The 24976-nt window shown below is 34.7% G+C and overlaps 1 protein-coding gene across 1 annotated transcript in view; it reads left to right on the forward strand.

Annotated features, from left to right (window-relative positions):
* EYS (eyes shut homolog) overlaps nt 1-24976 on the forward strand; it is a 1726005-nt gene that overhangs the window by 548329 nt on the left and 1152700 nt on the right. Inside the window, exons 15-16 of the mRNA XM_059941649.1 lie at nt 7261-7357; nt 7549-7650. Of these exons, the coding sequence (XP_059797632.1) occupies nt 7261-7357; nt 7549-7650 (199 nt within the window). The remainder of the gene's footprint in view (nt 1-7260; nt 7358-7548; nt 7651-24976) is intronic.

Consider the following 24976-nt stretch of genomic DNA (forward strand, 5'->3'; position numbering starts at 1 on the left):
TAATATTTTATATATGTTTAATATATTATTTATATATAAATATATAAGTATACATATAAATGTTTTATATATAAACATATTTTTATATATATGTTTTTTATATAAACATATTTATAACATAACTATTGTAAAAATATTTACTTACTATTGCCTTTACTAGTATTCTTCAACCTCTGTTGCAGATCAAAGCTAAAGTCTGCAACATTAAAAAACTACCTTAGAATATTAAAAAGAGGTCGACTATGGGATACTTTAAGTACTATTCTGTGATTTAATTTTATAGCTGTTATTTAAAATAAGTTCTATTTCAGAGCCGTCATATCATTTCTTAAAGAAAATATTCTGATCAAATTCCATTTTTCAAAGTACTGAAATTGTAAAGCACAAAGAATCCCAAGACTTAACATCTTAGACAGACAGGATTTGGAAGGTGCACTAGAACTCTTGTTAAGTTGTTGGTGTTTGTCAAGTGACTAGAATACGGCAGGTTCATGAGAAAATAGTGTTAAGGCTTAACGTCTGAGAGTTGAGCATCCACATTTCCGAAATTTTGTTCACAGCTTTTAATCAGTTTATAAATTTTATCACAATTTAAATGTAAGTATAAATAAAATCCCAGAGCTATGGTGATAATGTAACTACATACTAGACAACTAAATTATAAATGACATTAAAATGTACCTTGAAGTTGGTAATTCCCTAGCGGTTCAGTGGTTAGGACTCTGTGCTTTCACTGCTTGAGGGCCCAGGTTCTATCCCTGTTCAGGGAACTAAGCCTCTTGGCCAAAAAAAAAAAAAAAAAAAATTAATACTTTGATTTATGCCAAATCGATTGCTCAGCCGGTAAAGTATTTTGGTTCATGTGACTGAAACTTGTAGGCAAAACAACAATCTAATCCATTTGGTCCAATATTAGCTACTGTAGTAAAACACCAGAATTATTGTGATCATGTTTTGCAACAGAAAGTAAGGGCAATCCTTCTGCCTTCTGATTAGACCTGAGGTGAGTTAATTTGTTCCCTATGAACGCTGAACGTTTTCTATTGGAAAATAGGTAGACAGAGAATAATCCTATTTGTTTAAACAATTTATCTGATTAAAAACTCAGTGCTTTAATAAATATAAAAATAGTGAACAGAAAGACATATATAATTTTATGATTCCTAGAAACAAATATTGTTTATTCTCAGTCCCCCTATAGTGTTAGCTTTGGTAATTTAGCGTGCAATCAATTTACACAGCTCAAAATTTATTTTATACTACATATGTTTTTTGCTTCTCTAAACTGTGCTCTGTACACAACACATGTGAATCTTGCAACTGCATGTTGATAGTGTTTTAGAAATCTAAAAATTGTATTCCCTATTAACTGATTCAACAAACATATGGATTTCCTACCATGTGTCAAGTCTTGAGATAGGTTCTGGAGAAATTAAAAGTGGCAATGACATGTCCTCAAGGTTTTTAATTTCAAGGAAGAGACACATAATTTAACTAACCATTAGAGTATGAAGTAGTAAGAGCTTTCCCATTTACAACAGAGATATGCACAAGCAAAGAGGATTTGTGGATGCACACCCCAGCTTTTTCGTTGACTGTGACAACTCTGAGTTATGTGGCAAATGATTTCTAAGAGACTCTCCACCAGCCTGGGTCCTTGGTTGTCCACAGCAATAACCTTCTCATGAAACCACTCTCTTCCTTCTTTTATTTCCCCACCCCCTTGCAATAATCCCTGGGACCTCAAATAAGGTACTTCCATGCAAATCATTTATCTCAATTTTTATTGCAGAATAACTCAAGCTAAGACACAGAGCAAACCCCATCCCTTTGGCAATTACGGTTGATTCAGGGGTGGGCATGGACCTGGAATAATCCCAGACAGAGCCTTTCCCTGGAACTGATGCTGAGAGCAGCTTTCTCTTTCTGCCAATGTTTCAGTTGGTGCAGCCAACACCATGTTACCTTCACATGGAGATCTATATGCTGGAGTAGAAGAGTGTGTGAGAAAAAACGTGTCCTGGCAGTTCCTATAGTTTTTTTCTTTAATTCTGAAAACTACCTGGTATCCTTACTAGTTAAGCTACCTGTAAATCCCATTTCTTATCAAAGTTAGCATTTTTGTTTATACTGTATGTGATCAAGAGTAATGTCTAATGCATAACTGTGAAAGGAAAGAGCTAATTAAGTAGAAGAGTTTGAATAAACTGAGTTCAACTTCAGGCTGGTAGAAATGGAGTATAAAAATGGCATGAGGATTACAGAGGTACAGGTGACTTTGGATGAATTGCATGTGAAAGTCCACATGTATAGCACACAGTAGAGTCTCTGTGTTAGCATATGTGTGTGTATACAGTGAGGGACATAAAATATTGCATTCTTAAAATTCTTTTCTAATATTCTCTAAGATTCTTTCTCTTTTTACGTTGAATTATTTCTCATTTTATAGGCAAGAACATCACCCTATCAATTATTTCTTTTTTTTAATTTATTTTATTGAAGTATAGTTAATTTACAATGTGCTAATTTCTACTGTACAGCAAAGTGATTCAGTTATGTGTATGTGTGTGTGTGTATATATATATATATTCTTTTTCATATTATTTTCCATTATGGTTTATCACAAGATATTGACTATCATTTCCTATGCTATACAGTAGGACCTTGTTGTTTATCCGTTCTATATATATTAGTTTACATCTGCTAACCCCAAGCTCCCAATCCTTCCCTCCCCCAACACCCCCAAATATTTCTAATTTAATTTAAAGGGCTTAGTTTCCAAATGTAGCCACTTCATCCATAGGTCTCCAAGGTGAAAGGAGCAACAGTTTCTTTAAATGAACTTTATGAAGGTCTAAAATGTGGAAAGGACTCCTTCGCTACAATACAAGGATTCACTTGTAGTGAAGGGAAGAGTCGGATAATTTATGTGTGTTATTGATTTACAATTGGGATTCTAAGCTTGATGGATTTCTATTACAAGAGGAGGTGAGCAGTTGCATTTAAACATGTCTATTAATCCCATATATATACTATCTTTATGGTAAAGCTACATTACCTGAGGTGTATAATTCTGAGCACCAAATAAATGTGTCACTTGATGAATGGTTTTTCTAAATTAAAAATTACTCCTTTTGACAATTAAAAACATGTGCTCATGTTGTAGTGTATACCTATTAGGTTTAAATAGCTGTTGAAATTTATATCCAGAAAATTCTTCAAAGAAAATATATATTATTGCCAATTAACTTTAAAATATGTCAAATTTTTATTACATTTAAAGACATTAGCTTTTATACCCATTTTCTAAAAGAAAATAGATCCTAAGGATCTATTGAAAATATTAGGATCTATTGAAAATATTACTTTTATCTTTTCATATATCTTTGTTTTTAAAATTAAGTCTACATCTATTTTGTAATATTGGCTAATTTTTAAAGAAAATATTAATATTTGTATTATGTCATTTAAAAAAAGAAGAAAACAATACTTTTTTTTCTGACTTGCCAAGAAAGATCTCTCTTTGTTTCCATAAAGTTTTAAAATCTAGGGAAATTAAAATTTTAATTAAAGAGAAATAAAAATTTCTAATGCTTTTGCAAATAACTCATTTTAATATTTATATTTTAAATTAATTAATTAATTTATTTATTTTTTGGCTGCGTTGGGTCTTAGTTGCAGCACGTGGGACGTGTGCAGGATCTTTAGTTGTGGCACACTGTCTTCTCTCTAGTTGTGGCATGCGGGTTTTCTCTTCTCTAGGTGCAGCACGTGGGACGTGTGCAGGATCTTTAGTTGTGGCACACTGTCTTCTCTCTAGTTGTGGCATGCGGGTTTTCTCTTCTCTAGTTGCAGCACACAGGCTGCAGAGCACATGGGCTCTGTAGTTGTGGCATACAGGCTCCAGAGCACGTGGGCTGTGTAGTTGGCGGCATATGGGCTGTCTGGCCGAGGTGCAAGAGTTCAGGAGTTGTGGCGCACAGGCTTAGCTGCCCTGCGGCATGTGAGATCTTAGTTCCCCCACCAGGGATCCAACCAGCTTCCCCTGCATTGGAAGGCAGATTCTTTACCACTGGACAACCAGGGAAGTCCCGAAAATAATTCATTTTAATACTTTTTTTTTGTTTGTCTTAAAATGTATGGATTTTACACTACATTGTTTGAATACATGGAAAATACACTCTAATTGTCACTATTTACTTCATTTCTAATTAGTCCAGCTGATATTACTTCTAATGTGACAGTTGTCAAATATAGCCCTGAATGATAAAATGCTTACTAAAAAGGTTTTATGAAAACCTAACTATTGTTAGTGTACATTGTTCTATGCCATCCTCTCCAGAGAATAAAGTATAAAAAGGCTACATTTGTTAGAACTGAGAAAATATTAAGTGATTAAAAATACTATACCTGTAATCTACATTGATTTAGTTCTGGATTTGAGCAGTAGTTTTAGTAACTAATTTAAATGTAAAAATAGGATTTATTAATCAGTCACATGCATTTGCTGCAACAATCACAGGTAAGACAGTATAAGAAAAAGATCAAGAGAACATTTGTCTGAGAATTGCTCATTATTTGTGTGTGAAGAGCTCTACTGCTGTTAATAAAATAGAGTTAGCTGAATAGATCTGGATAGGAATAAATAGGAGAGGAATAGCATAAAATTAATTCATTGTACTTTGAGTTTTGGCAGACTTTTAGCTGTCACTGCATATATTCAAAACAAATATCCTTCACATGAATATGTATCAATTTCTAAAACCAAGGACTATGGAAAATTTAGTTTGGAACGAAGTATATATACATCTCACGCTTTTAAATCCCCCAAACTTATGCTTTCCCTGCAAAGGTTTGGCTTATTTTAAATGCGATCCACATCTACTTTATTTTTTCTCCCAATGTCCACTGCATTTCAGCAATCTCGTTTCCTCAGTCCATTGACATATGTTGCTAGGTGGTAACAAAACTCCATCTCAGAAATGTCAAACTAAATGAATGAGGCAAAGTCACGGAAAACAAGGTTATCCTGTGAGCTGTTCAAGTTCCCAGGTGCTGAATGCTCTGATCCATCAGCCCAGCTGAACTCAGGGGGCACACTGCAGTCCTCTAGCTGGTCAGTGCCCCTGAGTTCTAGTGCCACAAAAGGACATTTCTAAAAAACAACTTAAGGTCAAAATGCCCTGTGTCCCAGATAATACTAGTTATGCTAAAAGTAGAAATGGTGGAATGCATCCAACTTTCTAAATCTTTAACTTGAAAAAAAATTAACTACAGTAAAATATTTAAGGAAATACCTTATTATTTATTTATAACTGTACTATGACATTTACAATTTAATATAACAGTAATAGTGATTGACAAATTGTGTTGAAGTGTGTTGCAATAATAACTTGTTCACCTAAAATTAGGAGATCCATATTAACTTGGAAATAACTAATTTATAATAACAAAATTTTGTTCTGGATGCTGAGGATACAATATCTACTGCATGAATAAAATTACAAGCATGCAACTTCAGAGTTTAACTTGAAAGATTTGATAATTGAGAAAGAAAAAGTAACACAAATTAATACCAGTGCTTTTCCCGAAGACTGCCTGGTCTGCTAATCACGTAGGTTTCTTATTAGTGTTTCATGGGGCATCTTTGTTCCATCGTTCTACTTTTAACCAGTTGTTGTCTCTATATGTAAAGGGAATTTCTTTTAGATACCATGTATTCCTGTTATTTTATTTAGTCTGATTGTTTCTGCCTTTTAACTGAAATGTTTTTTAAAATCATATTTAATATAATTATTGCTATATATGGCTTTAAATAAATTGTCTTGCTACTTGCTTTTTACTTGTCATATCTGTACTTGGTTCCTTTATTTTTGCCTCCTTTTGGATTATGTCATTTTAAGTTTTCATATTATCTCCTGCTAAGGAGGCAGCCATATTTCACAAGGCATAGTATCAACTTCCCAAACTCTAACTGGAAGTGGGTTTGGCCTTTGAACTGAGGGCAGACACCACAGAGAACGGCAGGGGCTTGTGGCATGGTGTGATGTGAAAAGATAAAGCTGGCCAGTCCCAGGTTATTTAATGGGAATCTGAGTAAGAAAATGTGAAGAGAATTTTCCACTCAGCAGTAAGTGCTGAAGCTGAAAAGTCATGATATAGAGCAAGGGAAACTGTGCTACATTATCTGCATGGCAATATTACAATATTGTAATGACAATATTAAAAGAATCTGACACTTTCAACATGAAGAGATATTTGCAGAGAGAATGAGGAAGAGAAACTCTATGAGAAGGTACAATGGGAGCAAGATGGCCATTCATGGGTAGATAGACTATCCTCTCTTTCCCATATTTCTCAATTCCAATCCCAGTCTATGTGTATGCCACTAATAAAGTTTTCTTAGGGTAACTTGAATGACCTCTGTTCCTCAAACTAAAAAATCTGGGTAGATATTGACATTATAATGTCACTTCAATTATATGGTACTTAGTTATAGCACTGAAAAAGTAGGAGAAAAGAAAATCCTCAAAAATATTAGCAAGAAAAATATAAAAATAATATTAGCAGCAATATATATATATTGTTATACTTAGTTATTCTATAACCATGGAAATAATTGTTTAAATGATCATCATAAATATTAAAATATTTAATGTATTTTAAATAGTGATATAAATTTGATTTTTTTCGGACACAAATATGTTGAAATAATTACAACTGACTCTTTTATAAGTCTATAATTTTCTTTCCTTTTTTTCTTTGCTTTTTTTAAAACATAACTGGCATGAGTTTAAATGGATGACTGATTATATAGCTATGAATCAAAAGCAGTTAAATTTGCCTCATCTGCTAACTGCTTTGAATAAATCTGATCATTGAAGTTCAATTTTACTTTAAGATTGGTCGTCACATTAATTCATTTGCTTTCCGGATAGTTTCAGTTCTTTTTGTTCAAACACTTAAAGACCTTAAAACAACAACATTAGCATAAACTCTATTTCCAGAGGAGATTTAGTAAAGTAGTCCTCCCTTGATTCTTTCATTTGAACTCGTTAATTAGAAACTAGCATAATTTTATTCAGACATTACTTGAAATAGAGTAGTATGAGAACTCAGAGATGAGATGTTTTCTCCCTCCCACTTTTTTTTCATAACTTACATTATGAGCATATTTTCCAGACTCTTTACTACTGATTCCGATTTTCACACTCTAAAGTGAGGATTGCTCATCTCTACCCATCTCCTCTCTCTTTGCAGGATTTAAAGATGAACACTGTGAAATTAACATGAATGAGTGCTCCCCCCTTCCTTGTCAGAACTGTGGTGACTGTAAAGTTGGGGTCAACAATTTCAGGTAGAGAAAAGCAAAAAACATCTATATACATGTCCATGCATCTAGATGTATCCAAATGTATGCATTTTATAATGTCAATGGACACATTGAACAACACTTCTGCTTATTAACAATTTGCTGTGCTATGGTTATTTGAATTTTCAGCTTTAAAATTTTATAACAATGGAGTTATTAAATTTCTTGTTTAAAAGGAGTGTTTGCAGACCTGGGTTTTCTGGACCTCTATGTGAAACTAGTGAGTGTTCCTCTAAACCTTGTCAAAATAATGGAATCTCTGTGGATCTGACAAGTAGGTTAGAGGCTACATTTTTTTTCTGAATCAATTATCTTATATGTAAAATATAAAAAATAATAAAGTGAACACACATGTACCCATTATTCAACTTAAAAAGCTGAACATTACTGATACTCTTCTGTTTGTCCTCAAGTACTCCTCCACTCTCCCACCCAATTATATTGAATATCCTGAATTTATATTTATTGCCCTTGCCTTTAGTATACATAAATTAACTATTTGTATGTATGCCTGAATAAAACACTCTTTAGTTTGCATATTAATATAATTGAGATAATATTCTGTATCGTCTTCCGAAACAATCCATTTTGTTGAAGATGACATTTCTGCATTATCTGTTAGTGCATGTGTCTGTTGCTCATTTTTAACTATTGTAGAATATTCCATTTAAATATATGCCAATGACATTTATCATTCTCCTGGTTGTAGATATTTGGGTTATTTGTCTCTTTTTTCCTAGAAATAATAATACTATTAAGGTTTTCAAATATTTCTCCAAATATGCAAGTACAAATGTCACTCTAGGTTTCATACCCAGAGAATATTTGGACCTTTGGGTAGCCACTTTCACATTTATTATATCATGGGGCTTTTTCCCAGTGCACTTTGAAAATGGAATATTCACACTGTTAAGAGAGTGAGTAAATGTTCCTATTTGCAGTGTCAAAATGTTCCATTTGGGCTTATCTGCTGTGTGTAAATTATACCTCCTTTTGGTTTTCCTCTGTGTTCCCATATGTGAGAACACATATACATTTCAAGATATTTAATTTTCTTTCTAGAAATGCCTGTTTATGGCATCTGCCCATTAATGTACTCTTCTTATTGATTTGTAAGAACATTTATATATTCTAATTAATACTTCTGTTAGTTGTATGTATTGGGTAGGCCAAAAAGGCTGTTTGGGTTTTTCCATAAGATGTTACAGAAAAACCCAAATGAAAGTTTTGGCCAACACGACACTACTGAAAATATATTCTACTGTTTGTGGCTCGACATTTCACCTCCTTTATGAAAATTGTGAGTACTAAAACTTATTTTTAATGTAATTGAATTACTCATTCACTTTGTGTATGACTTGCTTTGTTAAGTCTTGTTTAAAAATGTTTACCCTAGGATTAAAAGATGTTTCTTACATTTCCTTTTAAAATATTTAAGCTTCTGCCCTTTATATATTTTTTAACATGTTTACTGGAGTATAATTGCTTTACAATGGTGTGTTAGTTTCTGCTGTATAACAAAGTGAATCAGCTATACGTATACATATATCCCAATATCACCTCCCTGTTGTGTCCCCCTCCCAATCCTCTAGGTGGTCACAAAGCACCGAGCTGATCTCTCTGTGCTATGCGGCTGCTTCCCACTATCTATTTCACATTTGGTAGTGTATGTTTGTCCATGTCACTCTCTCATTTCATCCCAGCTTACCCTTACCCTTCCCTGTGTCCTCAAGTCCATTCTCTACGTCTGTGTCTTTATTCCTGTCCGGCTCTTAGGTTCCTCAGAAACTTTTTTTTTTTTTTTTTACTTCCATATATATGTGTTAGCATACAGTATTTGTTTTTCTCTTTCTGACTTACTTCACTCTGTATGACTGTCTCTAGGTCCATCCAACTCACTACAAATAACTCAATTTTGGTTCTTTTTATGGCTGAGTAATATTCCATTGTATATATGTGCCACATCTTCTTTATCCATTCATCCGTCAATGGACACTTAGGTTGCTTCCATGACTTGTCCTGGCTATTATAAATATTGCTGCAGTGAATATTGTGGTATATGTCTCTTTTTGAATTATGGTTTTCGCAGGGTATATGCCCAGTACTGATTGCTGGGTTGTATGGTAGTTCTATTTTTCATTTTTTAAGGAACCTCCATACTGTTCTCCATAGTGGCTGTATCAATTTACATTCCCACCAACAGTGTAAGAGGGTTCCCTTTTCTCCACACCCTCTCCAACATTTATTGTTTGTAGATTTTGTGATGTTGGCCATTCTGACTGGTGTGAGGTGATACCTCATTGTAGTGTTGATTTGCATTTCTCTAATTATTAGTGAGGTTGAGCATTCTTTCATGTGTTTGTTGGCTATCTGTATATCTTCTTTGGAGAAACGTCTTTGGAGAAAGGTCTTCTGCCCATTTTTGGATTGTGTTGTTTGTTTTTTTGATATTGAGCTGAATAAGCTGCTTGTAAATTTTGGAGATTAATCCTTTGTCAGTTGCTTCATTTGCAAATATTTTCTCCCATTCTGAGGGTTGTCTTTTCGTCTTGTTTATTGTTTCCTTTGCTGTGCAAAAGCTTTTAAGTTTCATTAGGTCCAATTTGTTTATTTTTGTTTTTATTTCTATTTCTCTAGGAGGTGGGTGAAAAAGGATCTTGCTGTGAGTTATATCATAGAGTGTTCTGCCTATGTTTTCCTCTAAGAGTTTTATAGTGTCTGTCTTTACATTTATGTCTTTAATCCACTTGGAGTTTATTTTTGTGTATGGTGTTAGGGAGTGTTCTAATTTCATTCTTTTACCTGTAACTGTCCAGTTTTCCCAGCACCACTACTGATGAGGCTGTCTTTTCTCCATTGTATATTCTTACCTCCTTTATCAAAGATAAGGTGACCATATGTGCGTGGGTTTATCTCTGGACTTTCTATCCTGTTTCATTGATCTGTATTTCTGTTTTTGTGCCAGTACAATACTGTCTTGATTACTGTAACTTTGTAGAAGATTTTGAACCCAGGGAGCCTGCTTCCTCCAGCTCCGTGACAAAATTCAACACCCATTTATGATAAAAACCCTCCAGAAAGTAGGCATAGAGGGAAATTACCTCAGCATAATAAAGGCCATATATGACAAACCCACAGCCAACATCATTCTCAATGGTGAAATACTGAAACCATTTCCACTAAGATCAGGGACAAGACAATGTTGCAGACTCTCACCACTATTATTCAACATAGTTTTGGAAGTTTTAACCACAGCAATCAGAGAAGAAAAAGAAATAAAAGCAATCCAAGTCGGAAAAGAAGAAGTAAAACTGTCACTGCTTGCAGATGACATGATACTATACATAGAGAATCCTAAAGATGCTACCACAAAACTACTAGAGCTAATCAATATATTTGGTAAAGTAGCAGGATACAAAATTAATGCACAGAAATCTCTTGCATTCCTATATACTAATGATGAAAAATCTGAAAGAGAAATGAAGGAAACACTCCCATTTACCATTGAAACAAAAAGAATAAAATACCTAGGAATAAACCTACCTAAGGAGACAAAAGACCCACCCTTTACATTTAAATCTTCATCTATCTGAATATTGTATGTGTGTGAGCTGTGTGGTGTAAGGGAAGCACATAAGTTCATTTTTTCCATGTGACTAACCAGTTGTGCCTGCTACTCGTTTTGAATGAGTACATTTTTACTCGCTGATCTACCTGATCGGCAATGCTTTCTTGTTGCAGATCAAGTTACCATACATGACTATGTGTATTTCTCTGTCTCTATTCTGTTTCCTTAGTTCAATTAGTTGTCCACCTGTCAGTACCATAAATATTTACTACTTACATTTGAAAACCTCAATACTGATAGTGCATGACATCTCATATTTTTAATCTGCTTCAAGAAGATTTAGTTACTTTTGATAGTTTCTTCTGTTCCACATAACACCTTACATTCCAACAAGCAAACAAAGACCAGGTAGAAGTTTAATTGGAATTTAATCAAATTTGTAGGTCAATTTGAGAAGAATTGATATTTATTTATTTATGTGGGCCTTTTAAAATATCTTTCCAAAAAAAAACAAAACAAAACAAAACAAATTCAACTGGACATTCATTGATTAAGATAAAAAAAAAGACTAATTTGTCAGGTCACAGTTGCTCTCCAGGTACCAAGGGCTATGTCTGTGTGTTTTAATAGAGTTCCAACATCTAGAATTGCTGTAAAATTTGTATCACAATCTGCTAAAGTTTCTGATTATCTTCTATTATTTCTATAGCCTTCTGGCCTTGCACTGTCCAATCTGGTGAAGTAGATGGGGCCATGCTTGAATCCACCCCTGCAACTCTCAAGACTTTCAAGGGCACACTAATTACTACAAGGCCCATAGGGATACAGAATTGCTTTCAGTTTAAAATCTTGGTAAGTCTGAAGGAGCATTACAAGATCTTCCAATTGGGCTTTCCTCCATAATAGCTCTTATTCCAATATGAAAATTCTATTATTAAGTATATTAACTACACTACATTCTGGGACTGTGGGGAAAAGCAAAACAAAATAAAACAAAACAAGATGGATTTATTACCCATCTACCAGATCTGAATAATCTTTTACTCCTATTGGTGAAGCAGTGGTATTTCAAAAATAAGTATAAGTTCAGAGGGAGCTGAACTCAATGACTCCTAAAAGTCTGAACATTTTAATTTCATCAGTGAGTAGTCATATGAATAAAAGGTCTCAGCTCCCTCTGAAGAAGGCTTTATGATGATATAAGAAACATCTGTGACTATATCGCAAGGTCCTAATGCAAAAGGGCATCTTTCAGTTGAGGGACTGCATCTGTGAAATAGCTTAGGTTCGAAATTAAGTAAGCACCTAGGAATCCCAACAAAGACAACTGGAATTACATTTCTGCCTTGCGGATCCATATATTTAATTCTATATATACAAAATAGCATCATAGCATACTGTCCTCCTGTTTCATTTCTAGAAAGTCATCACCAACTAGCCATTGCCAAGAGTATCTGTGAATCTATCCGTTGATCATCATTCTGTTTCTCTGATTTATGTGGTTATTTGCTCATTGTTGTATCTGGTAGTCAAGCATATCTAACAGGCTTTATCCCATTATTCTTGGATCCCATTATTCTCATTCATATCAGGGACCCTAGCTTCCCTGCAGCAAGCCACATTGTCACCTCCAGTCTTTAAAGGACTATCACCACAAACCTCATTGAAACAGTAGTGACCCTTACCCACGCTATTTCAGCCTTGTGAGTGGAGTGCCCTCCTGGGTGATGGAGTGTCTACCTAGGAGATTGAAATGTCCTTCTATATCCTGTGGGGATAGAAAGTAAGAGGTAACTGGGCAGCTTACACATAACTGATCCATTCAGACATTTCCATGAACAATGAGCCTATGAACTCTGGCACTTCTACCTCACTAACCTAAACTGGAATTAAGCTCTGTTTTTGATCAGACATCCTATGTGACACCACACCCAATATTAGCATCTTAAATCTTTTCTCTCCATCCATATCAATAAATTCAGCTCATTTAAGTCATATTTATTCTCCCTTGGTCTGATCACCTTAGATCCAATCCCACACATTCTCCCCAGTTTTGTGACAATACAGATTTCTGGGGTTTTATGCAATTCATTCAAGGCAGAGGCTATCTGTTTCCAGTTAAATGTTTCCATCTCTCATCAGCAAAGGTGGAATCTAACCCTTTTTATGATCTGAAACCAATGAGAAATGCTTGGGAGAGGCAGGAGAAAACTGGCAACAGTTTATAAGTCAACCCTTTCAGAGGTATTTAACGGAAGGCTTGTATGCTGAGAAGTGCAGATTCCCTAAGTCACAGGGGAGGTGTTGCCTCTCCCAGTAGGGAGGTTAAAGTGAATTCAGAGATGTATAGTTCTCAGCCATGTCTATCCTCTCTCTACAGAGGTATGAACTACTTCAAAATTACTATACAGGCTGTTTGCTGCTGTTGTTTAGCAAAAAAACGGAAAACTCAGTGGTTAAAAATAACAATCATTTATTATTTTCATATCTGTGGTCTTCTAAAATTTAGCTAATATACAATGGGTTCACCCAGGTTTCTGTGTAACACAGCTGATGGGGGAGGTGTGTTTGCAAGTCTGTTATGTCAGTTGAAATGCTCCACTCCAAATGTCTCTCATGCTCTTTGGGCTAGCATGTTCTTCTCATGGAGTGGCACAGATTCAAGAGAACGAGCAGAAACATGCAAAGCCTCTTAAGCCCTGGGCTCAGAAATAGCACCCTTCTTCTTTACCTATAGATCACTGTCCAAAGAAAGATTCATGGCCAAGCCTGAATATGTGGGGGCAAATAAGCTCTTTTCCTACGGTAAAGCTCTGACCAGGAAGAGTGGTAAAGCACTAAGATAAAAAATGCTATCAACTAAACAGAAGCAAGGATTAGTACTTGGAAAATATGTCTACTATTTGCAGACTGAAGCATGAGGTATCAACTGCCTGGCATTTCCAATTTGCCCTGCATGAGGCCTGAGAGATAGCTCTGAGGCCGAGACTGGGATAAAACGTATAGTAGAACCAAAATGACCTTACAAGTCTAAATGAAGGTTTTCCATATGAATTCATTACATGGCTCTGGAAGACCACTTTCCCAATTCCAGAATAAGATCTCAAAGAGAAACAGAAGGAAGCCACTCAAAATGCCCTCTGCTTGAAAGAGAACCACGTGGTGGGTTCATGGACACAAGAATGATGAGTTCATTTACAGGGTTGATATTGACCCTTCAATCTATCTGATTACAGAAAAGTGTTTACAAAACCGAGAAAATCCTAAAAACCTTGATGGAAAATAACCAACTACTACTGGTTAGAAAGCTAACAGTCCAACATGCAGATTGCTAAAGAGCTTTTGTGCATATTAATCCTCAAGCTCAACTCATGATTAGGAAAAACTGCTGACAATACAATATTCTGACTGAGCTGTGATTGAAATACAGCCTCTTCAGACATGAAACAGATGTTGGAACTTTCTGAATATAGCTTTTGGTCACCAGATTAGTGGTGCACTGCCCAGTGCCAGCATCTTTTTCCAGAGATCCCCCCCGCCAGAGATCAGAAAGTTAGGGAAGGAAATAAAGGTGTCCCAGTCGAAGGCCTGGCTCTATTCAGAGACATCCTTTGAGGATGATAGTGTAACAAATAGGAAATATTTGAAACCCCAAGACAATTTCCCTCTGGTTAAAAATGAAATGGCAGCCAATTTGGAAGACAGTTTAGCGGTTTCTTGCAAAATTTACAATATGATCCAAAAATCACACTACTTGGTATTTGTTGAAACTTATATTCCACTCAAAAAACTACTAACAGATGTTTATATAGTGGTTTTATTCGTAATTGTCAAAACTTGGAAGCAGCCAAAATGTCCATCAGTAAATGAATGTATAAATAAACTGTGGTACATCCAGACAATGGAATATTAGTACTAAAAAGAAAGGAGCTGTCAAGCTATGAAAACTCACAGAGGAATCTTAAATGTGTATTACTAAATAAGAGAAGCCAATCTAAAATAGTTTACATTTATTATTATTCCAACTATATAACATTCTGGAAAAGGCAAAACTATGGAGACCATAAAAAGATAGTGGTTGTCAGATTTTAGAGGAGATGGAGGGATGAGTAGATGAATCTCAGAAGATATTTAGGTTAGTGAAATTCTTCTGTACACTATGGTGGTGCACAAGGCACTATACTTTTGTCAAAATCTATAGAATGTACAGTACCAAGAGTGAACCCTAATGTGAACTATGGACTTGAGTGATAATATTGGGTTCATCATTTATAATAAATGTCCCACTCTTCTAGAGGAGCAGTGTTGACAGTGGGTGAAGTTTTGCATGTATGTAGTTAGGGGCTATGTGGGAACTCTACTTTCTACTTAATTTTGCTGTGAACTTTAAACTAATCTACAAAATAAATTATATTTTAAAAAATGTCATCAACACAGCACCCTTTTATCTTTTCAGTGTGTAATTGGGCAAGGCCTAACAAGCTTGCTTTGGCCTGAGTTTGAGGCAACAAGCTTTCTGTAATACCTGATTAGGAGCCATAGAAAACTGAGCACTAAACATTGGCTGAAATCTGTGAGAGGATTTGAGAAAACATGGGCAAAGAGCACACAAGCAATTCAAAGGGTAAAGAAATAAGCAAGCAGTCAACAAATAATTAGGAAAACTGAAATAACATGAGATGTTTTGTCTTTCCAAGGCAGATCTAATCCACTGCTCATGGGAGGATAAAGAGCTATGATGGGAAAAGTATCATAAAGTTCATGTATAGGTATAAGCCTTAGAGAAATCTTAAATACAGGTACAAGGAGATATGTACAAAATTACACATTTGTGATATGTTTACAGTGATGAAAATTTAGAGACACTCTAAGTAAACAAAAATGTAATATAACAATAAAAGAAAACTATATAATTATTTAGTATGAATTAACTACCTAAGAATATATATTACTTAAATATTTATTGAAAATATGACTGAATGGAAGAAAAAATTATCAGAATAATACATGCAACATATTGTTTAGTAAAAAAAATTGTAAGAAGCTGCCAAGCTGTCTTCCAAGGTGGCTATTCCAGTTTTCATTTCTACCAACAGTGAATGAGACCTTCTGTTTCTTCACATTCTCACAAGCATTTGGTGTTGTCAGTGATCTGGATTTTGGCCACTCTAATAGGTGTGTAGGGGCATCTCAGTGTTGTTTTGACTTGCAGTTCCCTGATGACATATGTGGAGCATCTTTTCATTGTTTATTTGACATCAGTATGTCTTCTTTGTTGAGGCTGGTTAAGGTCATTGGCCTACTTTTTTTTTAAGTTTTTAAATTTTTTTTATTTTTGGCTTTGTTGGGTCTTCGTTTCTGTGCGAGGGCTTTCTCCAGTTGCGGCAAGTGGGGGCCACTCTTCATCGCGGTGTGTGGGCCTCTCACTATTGTGGCCTCTCTTGTTGCAGGTCACAGGCTCCAGACGCGCAGGCTCAGTAGTTGTGACTCACGGGCCTAGTTGTTCCGTGGCATGTGGGATCCTCTCAGACCAGGGCTCGAACCCGTGTCCCCTGCATTAGCAGGCAGATTCTCAACCACTGCGCCACCAGGGAAGCCCGGCCTATTTTTAAACTGGGTTTTTTGTCTTCTTATTGTTGAGTTTTAAGAGTTCTTTGTATATTTTGGATGGCAGTCCTTTACCAGACATGTCTTTTGCAAATACTTTCTTCCAGTTTGTGGCTTGTCAGGTCATCCTCTTGACAATGTCTTTCACAGAGCAGATTTTATAAAACTTTAATGAAGACCAGCTTATCAGTTCTTTCTCTCATAGATCATGCCTTTCGTGTCATATCTAAAAAGATAATGAAACCCAAGATCATCTAGATTTTCTTTTGTTACCTTTGAGGTGTTTTATAGTTTTTCATTTTGCAATAAGTATGTGAACCATTTTGAGTTAATTTTTATGAAGAGTATAAGGTCTCTGTCTAGATTGGTTTTTGTTTGTTTGTTTTTTGTATGTGGATGTCCAGTTTTTCCAGCACCATTTATTGAAGAGACCATCTTTTCTCCACTGTATTGCCTTTCTACCCTTTGTCAAAGATAAGTTGACAGTATCTATTGGGCTCTACTTCTAAGCTCTCTACTCTGTTCCATTGGTCTATTTATCTATTATTTAATAATACTATGCTGTCTTGATTACCACAGCTTTATAGTAAGTCTTCAAGTTGGATAGTGTCAGTCCTCCAACTTTGTTTTTGTCTACAATATTGTGTGGGCTATTATGGGTCTTTTGCATTTCCATACAAACTTTGGGTTCAGTTTGTCAAAATCCACAAAATAACTTGTTGTGATTTTGATTGGGGTTTCATTAAAACTAGATAAATTTGGCTAGAAGTGACAATGAATTTGGTAAAGTAGCAGGATACAAAATTAATGCAAAGAAATCTCTTGCAATCCTATACACTAATGATGAAAAATCTGAAAGTGAAATTAAGAAATCACTCCCATTTAACATTGCAACAAAAAGAATAAAATATCTAGGAATAAACCTACCTAAGGAGACAAAAGAACTGTATGCAGAAAATTATAAGACACTGATGAAAGAAATTAAAGATAATACAAACAGATGGAGAGATATACCATGTTCTTGGATTGGAAGAATCAACACTGTGAAAATGACTCTACTAGCCAAAGCAATCTACAGATTCAGTACAATCCCTATCAAACTACCACTGGCTTTTTTCACAGAAGTAGAACAAAATATTTCACAATTTGTATGGAAACACAAAAGAGCCCAAATACCAAAAGCAATCTTGAGAAAGAAAAACGGAGCTGGAGGAATCAGGCTCCCTGACTTCAGACTATACTACAAAGCTACAGTAATCACGACAGTATGGTACTGGCACAAAAACAGAAATATAGATCAGTGGAACAGGATAGAAAGCCCAGAGATAAACCCACGCACATGTGGTCACCTTATCTTTGATTAAGGAGGCAAGAATATACAGTGGATAAAGGATAGCCTCTTCAATAAATGGTGCTGGGAAAACTGGACAGTTACATGTAAAAGATGAAATTAGAACACTCCCTAACACCATACACAAAAATAAACCCAAAATGGATTAAAGACCTAAATGTAAGGCCAGACACCATCAAACTTTTAGAGGAAAACATAGGCAGAACACTCTATGACATAAATCACAGCAAGATCCTTTTTGACCCACCTCCTAGAGAAATGGAAATAAAAACAAAAATAAACAAATGGGACCTAATGAAACTTAAAAGCTTTTGCACAGCAAAGGAAACCATAAACAAGACCAAAAGACAACCCTCAGAATGGGAGAAAATATTTGCAAATGAAGCAACTGACAAAGGATTAATCTCCAAAATATACAAGCAACTCATGTAGCTCAATATCAAAAAAAAAAAAAAAACAACCCAATCCAAAAATGGGCAGAAGACCTAAATAGACATTTCTCCAAAGAAGATATACAGATTGACAACAGACACATGAAAGAATGCTGAACATCATTAATCATTAGAGAAATGCAAATCAAAACTACAATGAGATATCATCTCACACCGGTCAGAATGGCCATCATCAAAAAATCTGCAAACAATAATTGCTGGAGAGGGTGTGGAGAAAAGGAAACCCTCTTGCACAGTTGGTGGGAATGTAAATTGATACAGCCACTATGGAGAACAGTATGACGGTTCCTTAAAAAACTAAAAATGGAACTACCATACGACCCAGCAATCCCACTACTGGGCATATACCCTAAGAAAACCATAATTCAAAAAGAGTCATGTACCAAAATGTTCATTGCAGCTCTATTTACAATAGCCAGGGCATGGAAGCAACCTAAGTGTCCATCAACATTTGAATGGATAAAGAAGATGTGGCACATATGTACAATGGAATATTACTCAGCCATAAAAAGGAATGAAACTGAGCTATTTGTAGTGAGGTGGATGGACCTAGAGACTGTCATACAGAGTGAAGTAAGTCAGAAAGAGAAAAACAAATACCATATGCTAACACATATATATGGAATCTAAAAAAAAAAGAAAAGAAAAGAAAAGAAAATGGTCAGAAGAACCTAGGGGCAAGACGGGAATAAAGATGCAGACCTACTAGAGAATGGACTTGAGGATATGGGGAGGGGGAACGGTAAGCTAGGAAAAAGTGAGAGAGTGGCATGGACATATATACACTACCAAACATAAAATAGATAGCTAGTGGGAAGCAGCTGCATAGCACAGGGAGACCAGCTCAGTGCTTTGTGATCACCCAGAGGGGTGGGATAGGGAGGGTGGGAGGGAGGGAGATGCAAGAGGGAAGAGATATGGGGACATATTTATATGTATAACTGATTCACTTTGTTATAAAGGAGAAACTAACACACCATTGTAAAGCAATTATGCTCCAATAAAGATGTTTAAAAAAAATTGAAATAATCTAGCAACTCATTTAAAACTAATTGTTGTATCTGTATATTTAGTTCAAATTGAATTAAACTATAGACAACAATAAAAATATTAAAAATGATAATTATTGCAAAACACTTCATGATTACATCTATATTTTTTAATCTCTTCCATCCTCTTGGTTATTGGATCTGAGGTCTGAAACAGTTAATACTTGATAACATCATTTAAAGATGAATTCCTTGAGCTATGACAGCATGTAGATGACAGCCCCAATTCATATACAAAGTCATTGTGAAACTGGATACTGGAATTGACATTTTCTGACACTTGATAAAATATGTTTGATATTCAGTAGAGATAATGTCCTTTTAACTATACTCATCAGTTCGCTTAGGTCAGTAACAATAATGTCAACCTGCTAAAAATGTATAGCTAAATAGAGAATTCACCAGAACAATTAGAGTAATAGTGGCAGCTCCATTCAAAGAACACAGAAGAAGAAATTTTTTTCAAATGCTGGCTGCTGTTATTATAGCCAAATCATTATCACTATTCTTTTATAGTGTGTGATGTTCATGATTTTAACAGTCCTTTACTGTTATAAAGTTGAAAATCATTGGTTAAGGTGCATTTAAATACAGACCAAAATTTGTACATTTTTCTATAAATTTTTACCTAGAAACCAGTTATTAATCTGAATGATTTCTAATCAACTGAATATTTTGCCATAGCACCATTGTTTCAGATTAAATCTGTGGCCTTATGTACTAAAATTATAATAATGACATAAAAAGACTATTTTAAAGATAATTACTCTGTGGAGAAAATAGTTAGAAAACAGAAGACTCAAATCAATAGAATTAGAAATGAAAAAGGAGAAGTAACAACTGACACTGCAGAAATACAAAGGATCATGAAAGATTACTACAAGAAACTATATGCCAATAAAATGGACAACCTGGAAGAAATGGACACATTCTTAGAAAAGCTCAATCTTCTGAGACTGAACCAGGAAGAAATAGAAAATATGAACAGACCAATCACAAGTTCTGAAATTGAGACTGTGATTTAAAATCTTCCAACAAACGAAAGCCTAAGACTAGATGGCTTCACAGAAGTATTCTATCAAACATTTAGAGAAGAGCTAACACCCATCCTTCTCAAACTCTTCCAAAAAATTGCAGAGGGAAGAACAATCCCAAACTTATTCTACAAGGCCACCATCACCCTGATACCAAAACCAGACAAAGATACTATAAAAAAAAGAAAACTATGGAGCAATATCCATACTTTCCTTCTTTTCATTTTGTTTGAGGTACACAGAATGTACAAAACCTTAAAGTATGGCATCTTAAAGATGCAGATAAATTGAAACATAAAAAGTAAACTATGCATATCATAGAGTATTCAATATCCTCTTAGATTAATATTAAATTTGATATTTTTTCTATGTGCAAGTGTTCAAAATACTGTATTTACTTTTTATTACATATGCTTGTATACTTAAATATGCCTGTATCTGTTAAAAAATGAAAACTTATAAAAGAAAAGATAGTAAGAATTATATCATATTTTATAAATGGTTAACTTTTTTAAAATATTAGAGTGTTTAACTTCATAAAATTTTAATACAGGAATCTTTATTCATGTTGCAAATAGAAAATATTAATAATTATTTGATTAACAAATGTCATTACTTACAAAGAAGAGTTGTTCAGGAATGCTGATTTAGTGTTACAAGAAAAAGGAATAAGTTGCATTAAAATGTATTATAAATTCTCATAAAATTTCAATTGTTAGACTAAGAAGTTCTTATATTAAAGTTTCACCAGCAATATTTTATTGTTTCATTTTTGTATTTGACTGTAGGTTTCATATAAAATAATCTATTGAGAAATATATAGGTCAAATCTGAATACTACAAAAATATTTTAAAATCAAAACTCTCATTAAAAACTCTATACTTCTGTGAAAAATGCCACTGGTAGTTTCATACGGATAGCATTGAATCTGTAGATAACTTTGTATAGTATAGTCATTTTGTCAATGTTGATTCTTCCAATCCAAGAACATGGTTTATCTCTCCATCTGTTTGTATCATCTTTAATTTCTTTCGTCAGTGTCTTATAGTTTTCTGCATACAGGTCTTTTGTCTCCTTAGGTAGGTTTATTCCTAGGTATTTTATTCTTTTTGTTGCAATGGTAAATGGGAGTGTTTCCTTAATTTCTTTTTCAGATTTTTCATAATTAGTGTATAGGAATGCTAGAGATAGCTGTGCATTAATTTTGTATCTTGCTACTTTACCAAATTCATTGATTAGCTCTAGTAGTTTTCTGGTAGCATATTTAGGATTCTCTGTGTATAGTATAATGCCATCTGCAAACAGTGACAGCTTTACTTCTTCTTTTCCTATTTGGATTCCTTCTATTTTTTTTTCTTCTCTGATTGTTGTGGCTAAAACTTCCAAAACTATGTGGAATAATAGTGGTGAGAGTGGGCAACCTTGTCTTGTCCCTGTTCTTAGTGGAAATGGTTTCAGTATTTCACCATTGAGAACGATGTTGGCTGTGGGTTTGTCATATATGGCCTTTATTATGTTGAGGTAAGTTCCCTCTATGCCTACTTTCTGGAGGGTTTTATCATAAATGAGTGTTGAATTTTCTCAAAAGCTTTCTCTGCATCTATTGAGAAGATCATATGGTTTTTCTCCTTCAATTGGTTAATATGGGGTATCACATTGATTGATCTGCATATATTGAAGAATCCTTGCATTCCTGGGATAAACCCCACTTGATCATGCTGTATGATCCTTTCAATGTGCTGTTGGACTTGTTTGCTAGTATTTTTTTGAGGATTTTTACATCTATGTTCTTCAGTGATATTGGCCTGTAGTTTTCTTTCCTTGTGACATCTTTGTCTGGTTTTGGTAACAGGGTGATGGTGGCCTCGTAGAATGAGTTTGGGAGTATTTCTCCCTCTGTAATATTTTGGAAGATTTTGAGAAGGATGGGTGTTAACTCTTCTCTAAATGTTTAATATAATTCACCTGTGAAGCCATCTGGTCCTGGGCTTTCGTTTGTTGGAAGATTTTTAATCACAGTTTCAATTTCAGTGCTTGGGATTGGTCTGTTTATATTTTCTATTTCTTCCTGGTTCAGTCTCAGAAGATTGTGCTTTTCTAAGAATGTGTCCATTTCTTCCAGGTTGTCCATTTTATTGGCATATAGTTGCTTGTAGTAATCTCTCATGATCCTTTGCATTTCTGCAGTGTCAGTTTTTACTTCTCCTTTTTCATTTCTAATTCTATTGATTTGAGTCTTCTCCCTTTTTTTCTTGATGAGTCTGGCTAAAATTTCACAATGTGTATGGAAACACAAAAGACCCCAAAGAGCCAAAGAAATCTTGAGAAAGAAAAACGGAGCTGGACAAATCAGTCTCCCAGACTTACAACTCTACTACAAAGCTACAGTAATCAAGACAGTATGGTACTGGCACAAAACAGAAATATAGATCAATGGAACAGGATAGAACGCCCAGAGATAAACCCATGCACATATGGTAACCTTATTTTTGATAAAGGAGGTAAAAATATACAATGAAGAAAGGACAGCCTTTTCAATAAGCGGTGCTGGGAAAACAGGATAGCTACATGTAAAAGAATGAAATTAGAACACTCCTTAACACCATACACAAAAATAAACTCGAAATGGATTAAAGACCTAACTGTAAGGGCAGACACTATCAAACTCTTAGAGGAAAACATAGGCAGAACACTCTATGACATAAATCACAGCAAGATCCTTTTTGACCCACCTCCTAGAGAAATGGAAATAAAAACAAAAATAAATAAATGGGACCTAATGTAACTTAAAAGATTTTGCACAGCAAAGGAAACCATAAACAAGATGAAAAGACAACCCTCAGAATGGGAGAAAATATTTGCAAATGAAGCAACTGACAAAGGATTAATCTCCAAAATTTACAAGCAGCTCATGCAGCTCAATATCAAAAAACAAACAACCCAATCCAAAAATGGGGAGAAGACCTAAATAGACATTTCTCCAAAGAAGATATATAGATTGCCAACAAACACATGAAAGAATGTTGAACATCACTAATCATTAGAGAAGTGCATACCAAAACTACAATGTGGTATCACGTCACACCAATCAGAATGGCCATCATCAAAATATCTACAAACAATAAATGCTGGAGAGGGTGTAGAGAAAAGGGAACTCTGTTGCACTGTTGGTGGGAATGTGAACTGATACAGCCACTATGGAGAACAGTATGGAGGTTCCTTAAAAAACGAAAAATAGAACTACCATACCACCCAGCAATCCCATTACTGGGCATATACCCTGAGAAAACCATAATTCAAAAGGAGTCATGTACCGCAATGTTTATTGCAGCTCTATTTACAATAGCCAGGACATGGAAGCAACCTAAGTGTCCATTGACAGATGAATGGATAAAGAAGATGTGGCACATATATACAATGGAATATTACTCAGCCATAAAAAGAAACGAAATTGAGTTATTTGTAGTTAGGTGGATGGACCTAGACTCTGTCATACAGAGTGAAGTAAGTCAGAAAGAGAAAAACAAATACCATATGCTAACGCTTATATATGGAATCAAAAAAAGATGTTTCTGAAGAACCTAGGGGCAGGACAGGAATAAAGACACAGACATAGAGAATTGACTTGAAGACACGGGGAGTGGGAAGGGTAAGCTGGGACGAAATGAGAGCATGGCATGGACATACACACACTGCCAAATATGAAATAGATAGCTAGTTAGAAGCAGGTGCATAGCACAGGGAGAGCAGCTCGCTGCTTTGTGAAGACCTGGAGGGGTGGGATAGGGATGGTGGGAGGGATTTGCAAGAGGGAGGAGATATGGGGATATATGTATAAGCATAGCTGATTCACTTTGTTATACAGCAGAAACTAACACACCATTGTAAAGCAATTATACTCCAATAAAGATGTTAAAAAAAGAATCCTCTATACTTTGTCTTGGATCTTTTAATATGATTTAATCAATACAGTCACTATATTTTAAAATAAGTCAGCTTTCTAGAAGCATAAAAACAATTTCTCTACTTATTATTTCTTTCCTCATCTGAAGTAAGATAAAAAAAAACAAGATAAAGAATAATGTAAAGCAGAGGTTCATCTTAGTGCTGTATGCCCCTGTGATTATCTTGCACCTTTCCGTTTTCATCATGGAAAAATCGCCTCATGTAAATTACAATCACTCTTCTTAATCCCAACTTTATTTTAATGTATTTAATTTTTTTCAGAAGTCACCTGTTAAAATTCATTTTGGTAATTGGAAAAGTATGTTGAAAATATAAGTAAAAATTTTTATATCACTATCAAATTAAAAGAAATTTAAACAAAAATGTTCAAAACCTTGACAACCTATTTAATTCCACTGAAACTTTTGAAATAAAAGTCTTATATTTTAATTGGAACATCTAGGGTCATTTGTAGAGACGTGGATGGATCTAGAAACTGTCATACAGAGTGAAGTAAGTCAGAAAGAGAAAAACAAATATCGTATATTAACGCATATATGTGGAACCTAGAAAAATGATACAGATGAACTGGTTTGC

Source organism: Balaenoptera ricei, chromosome 12 (assembly GCF_028023285.1).
Source record: "Balaenoptera ricei isolate mBalRic1 chromosome 12, mBalRic1.hap2, whole genome shotgun sequence".
Taxonomy (NCBI): Eukaryota; Metazoa; Chordata; class Mammalia; order Artiodactyla; family Balaenopteridae; genus Balaenoptera; species Balaenoptera ricei.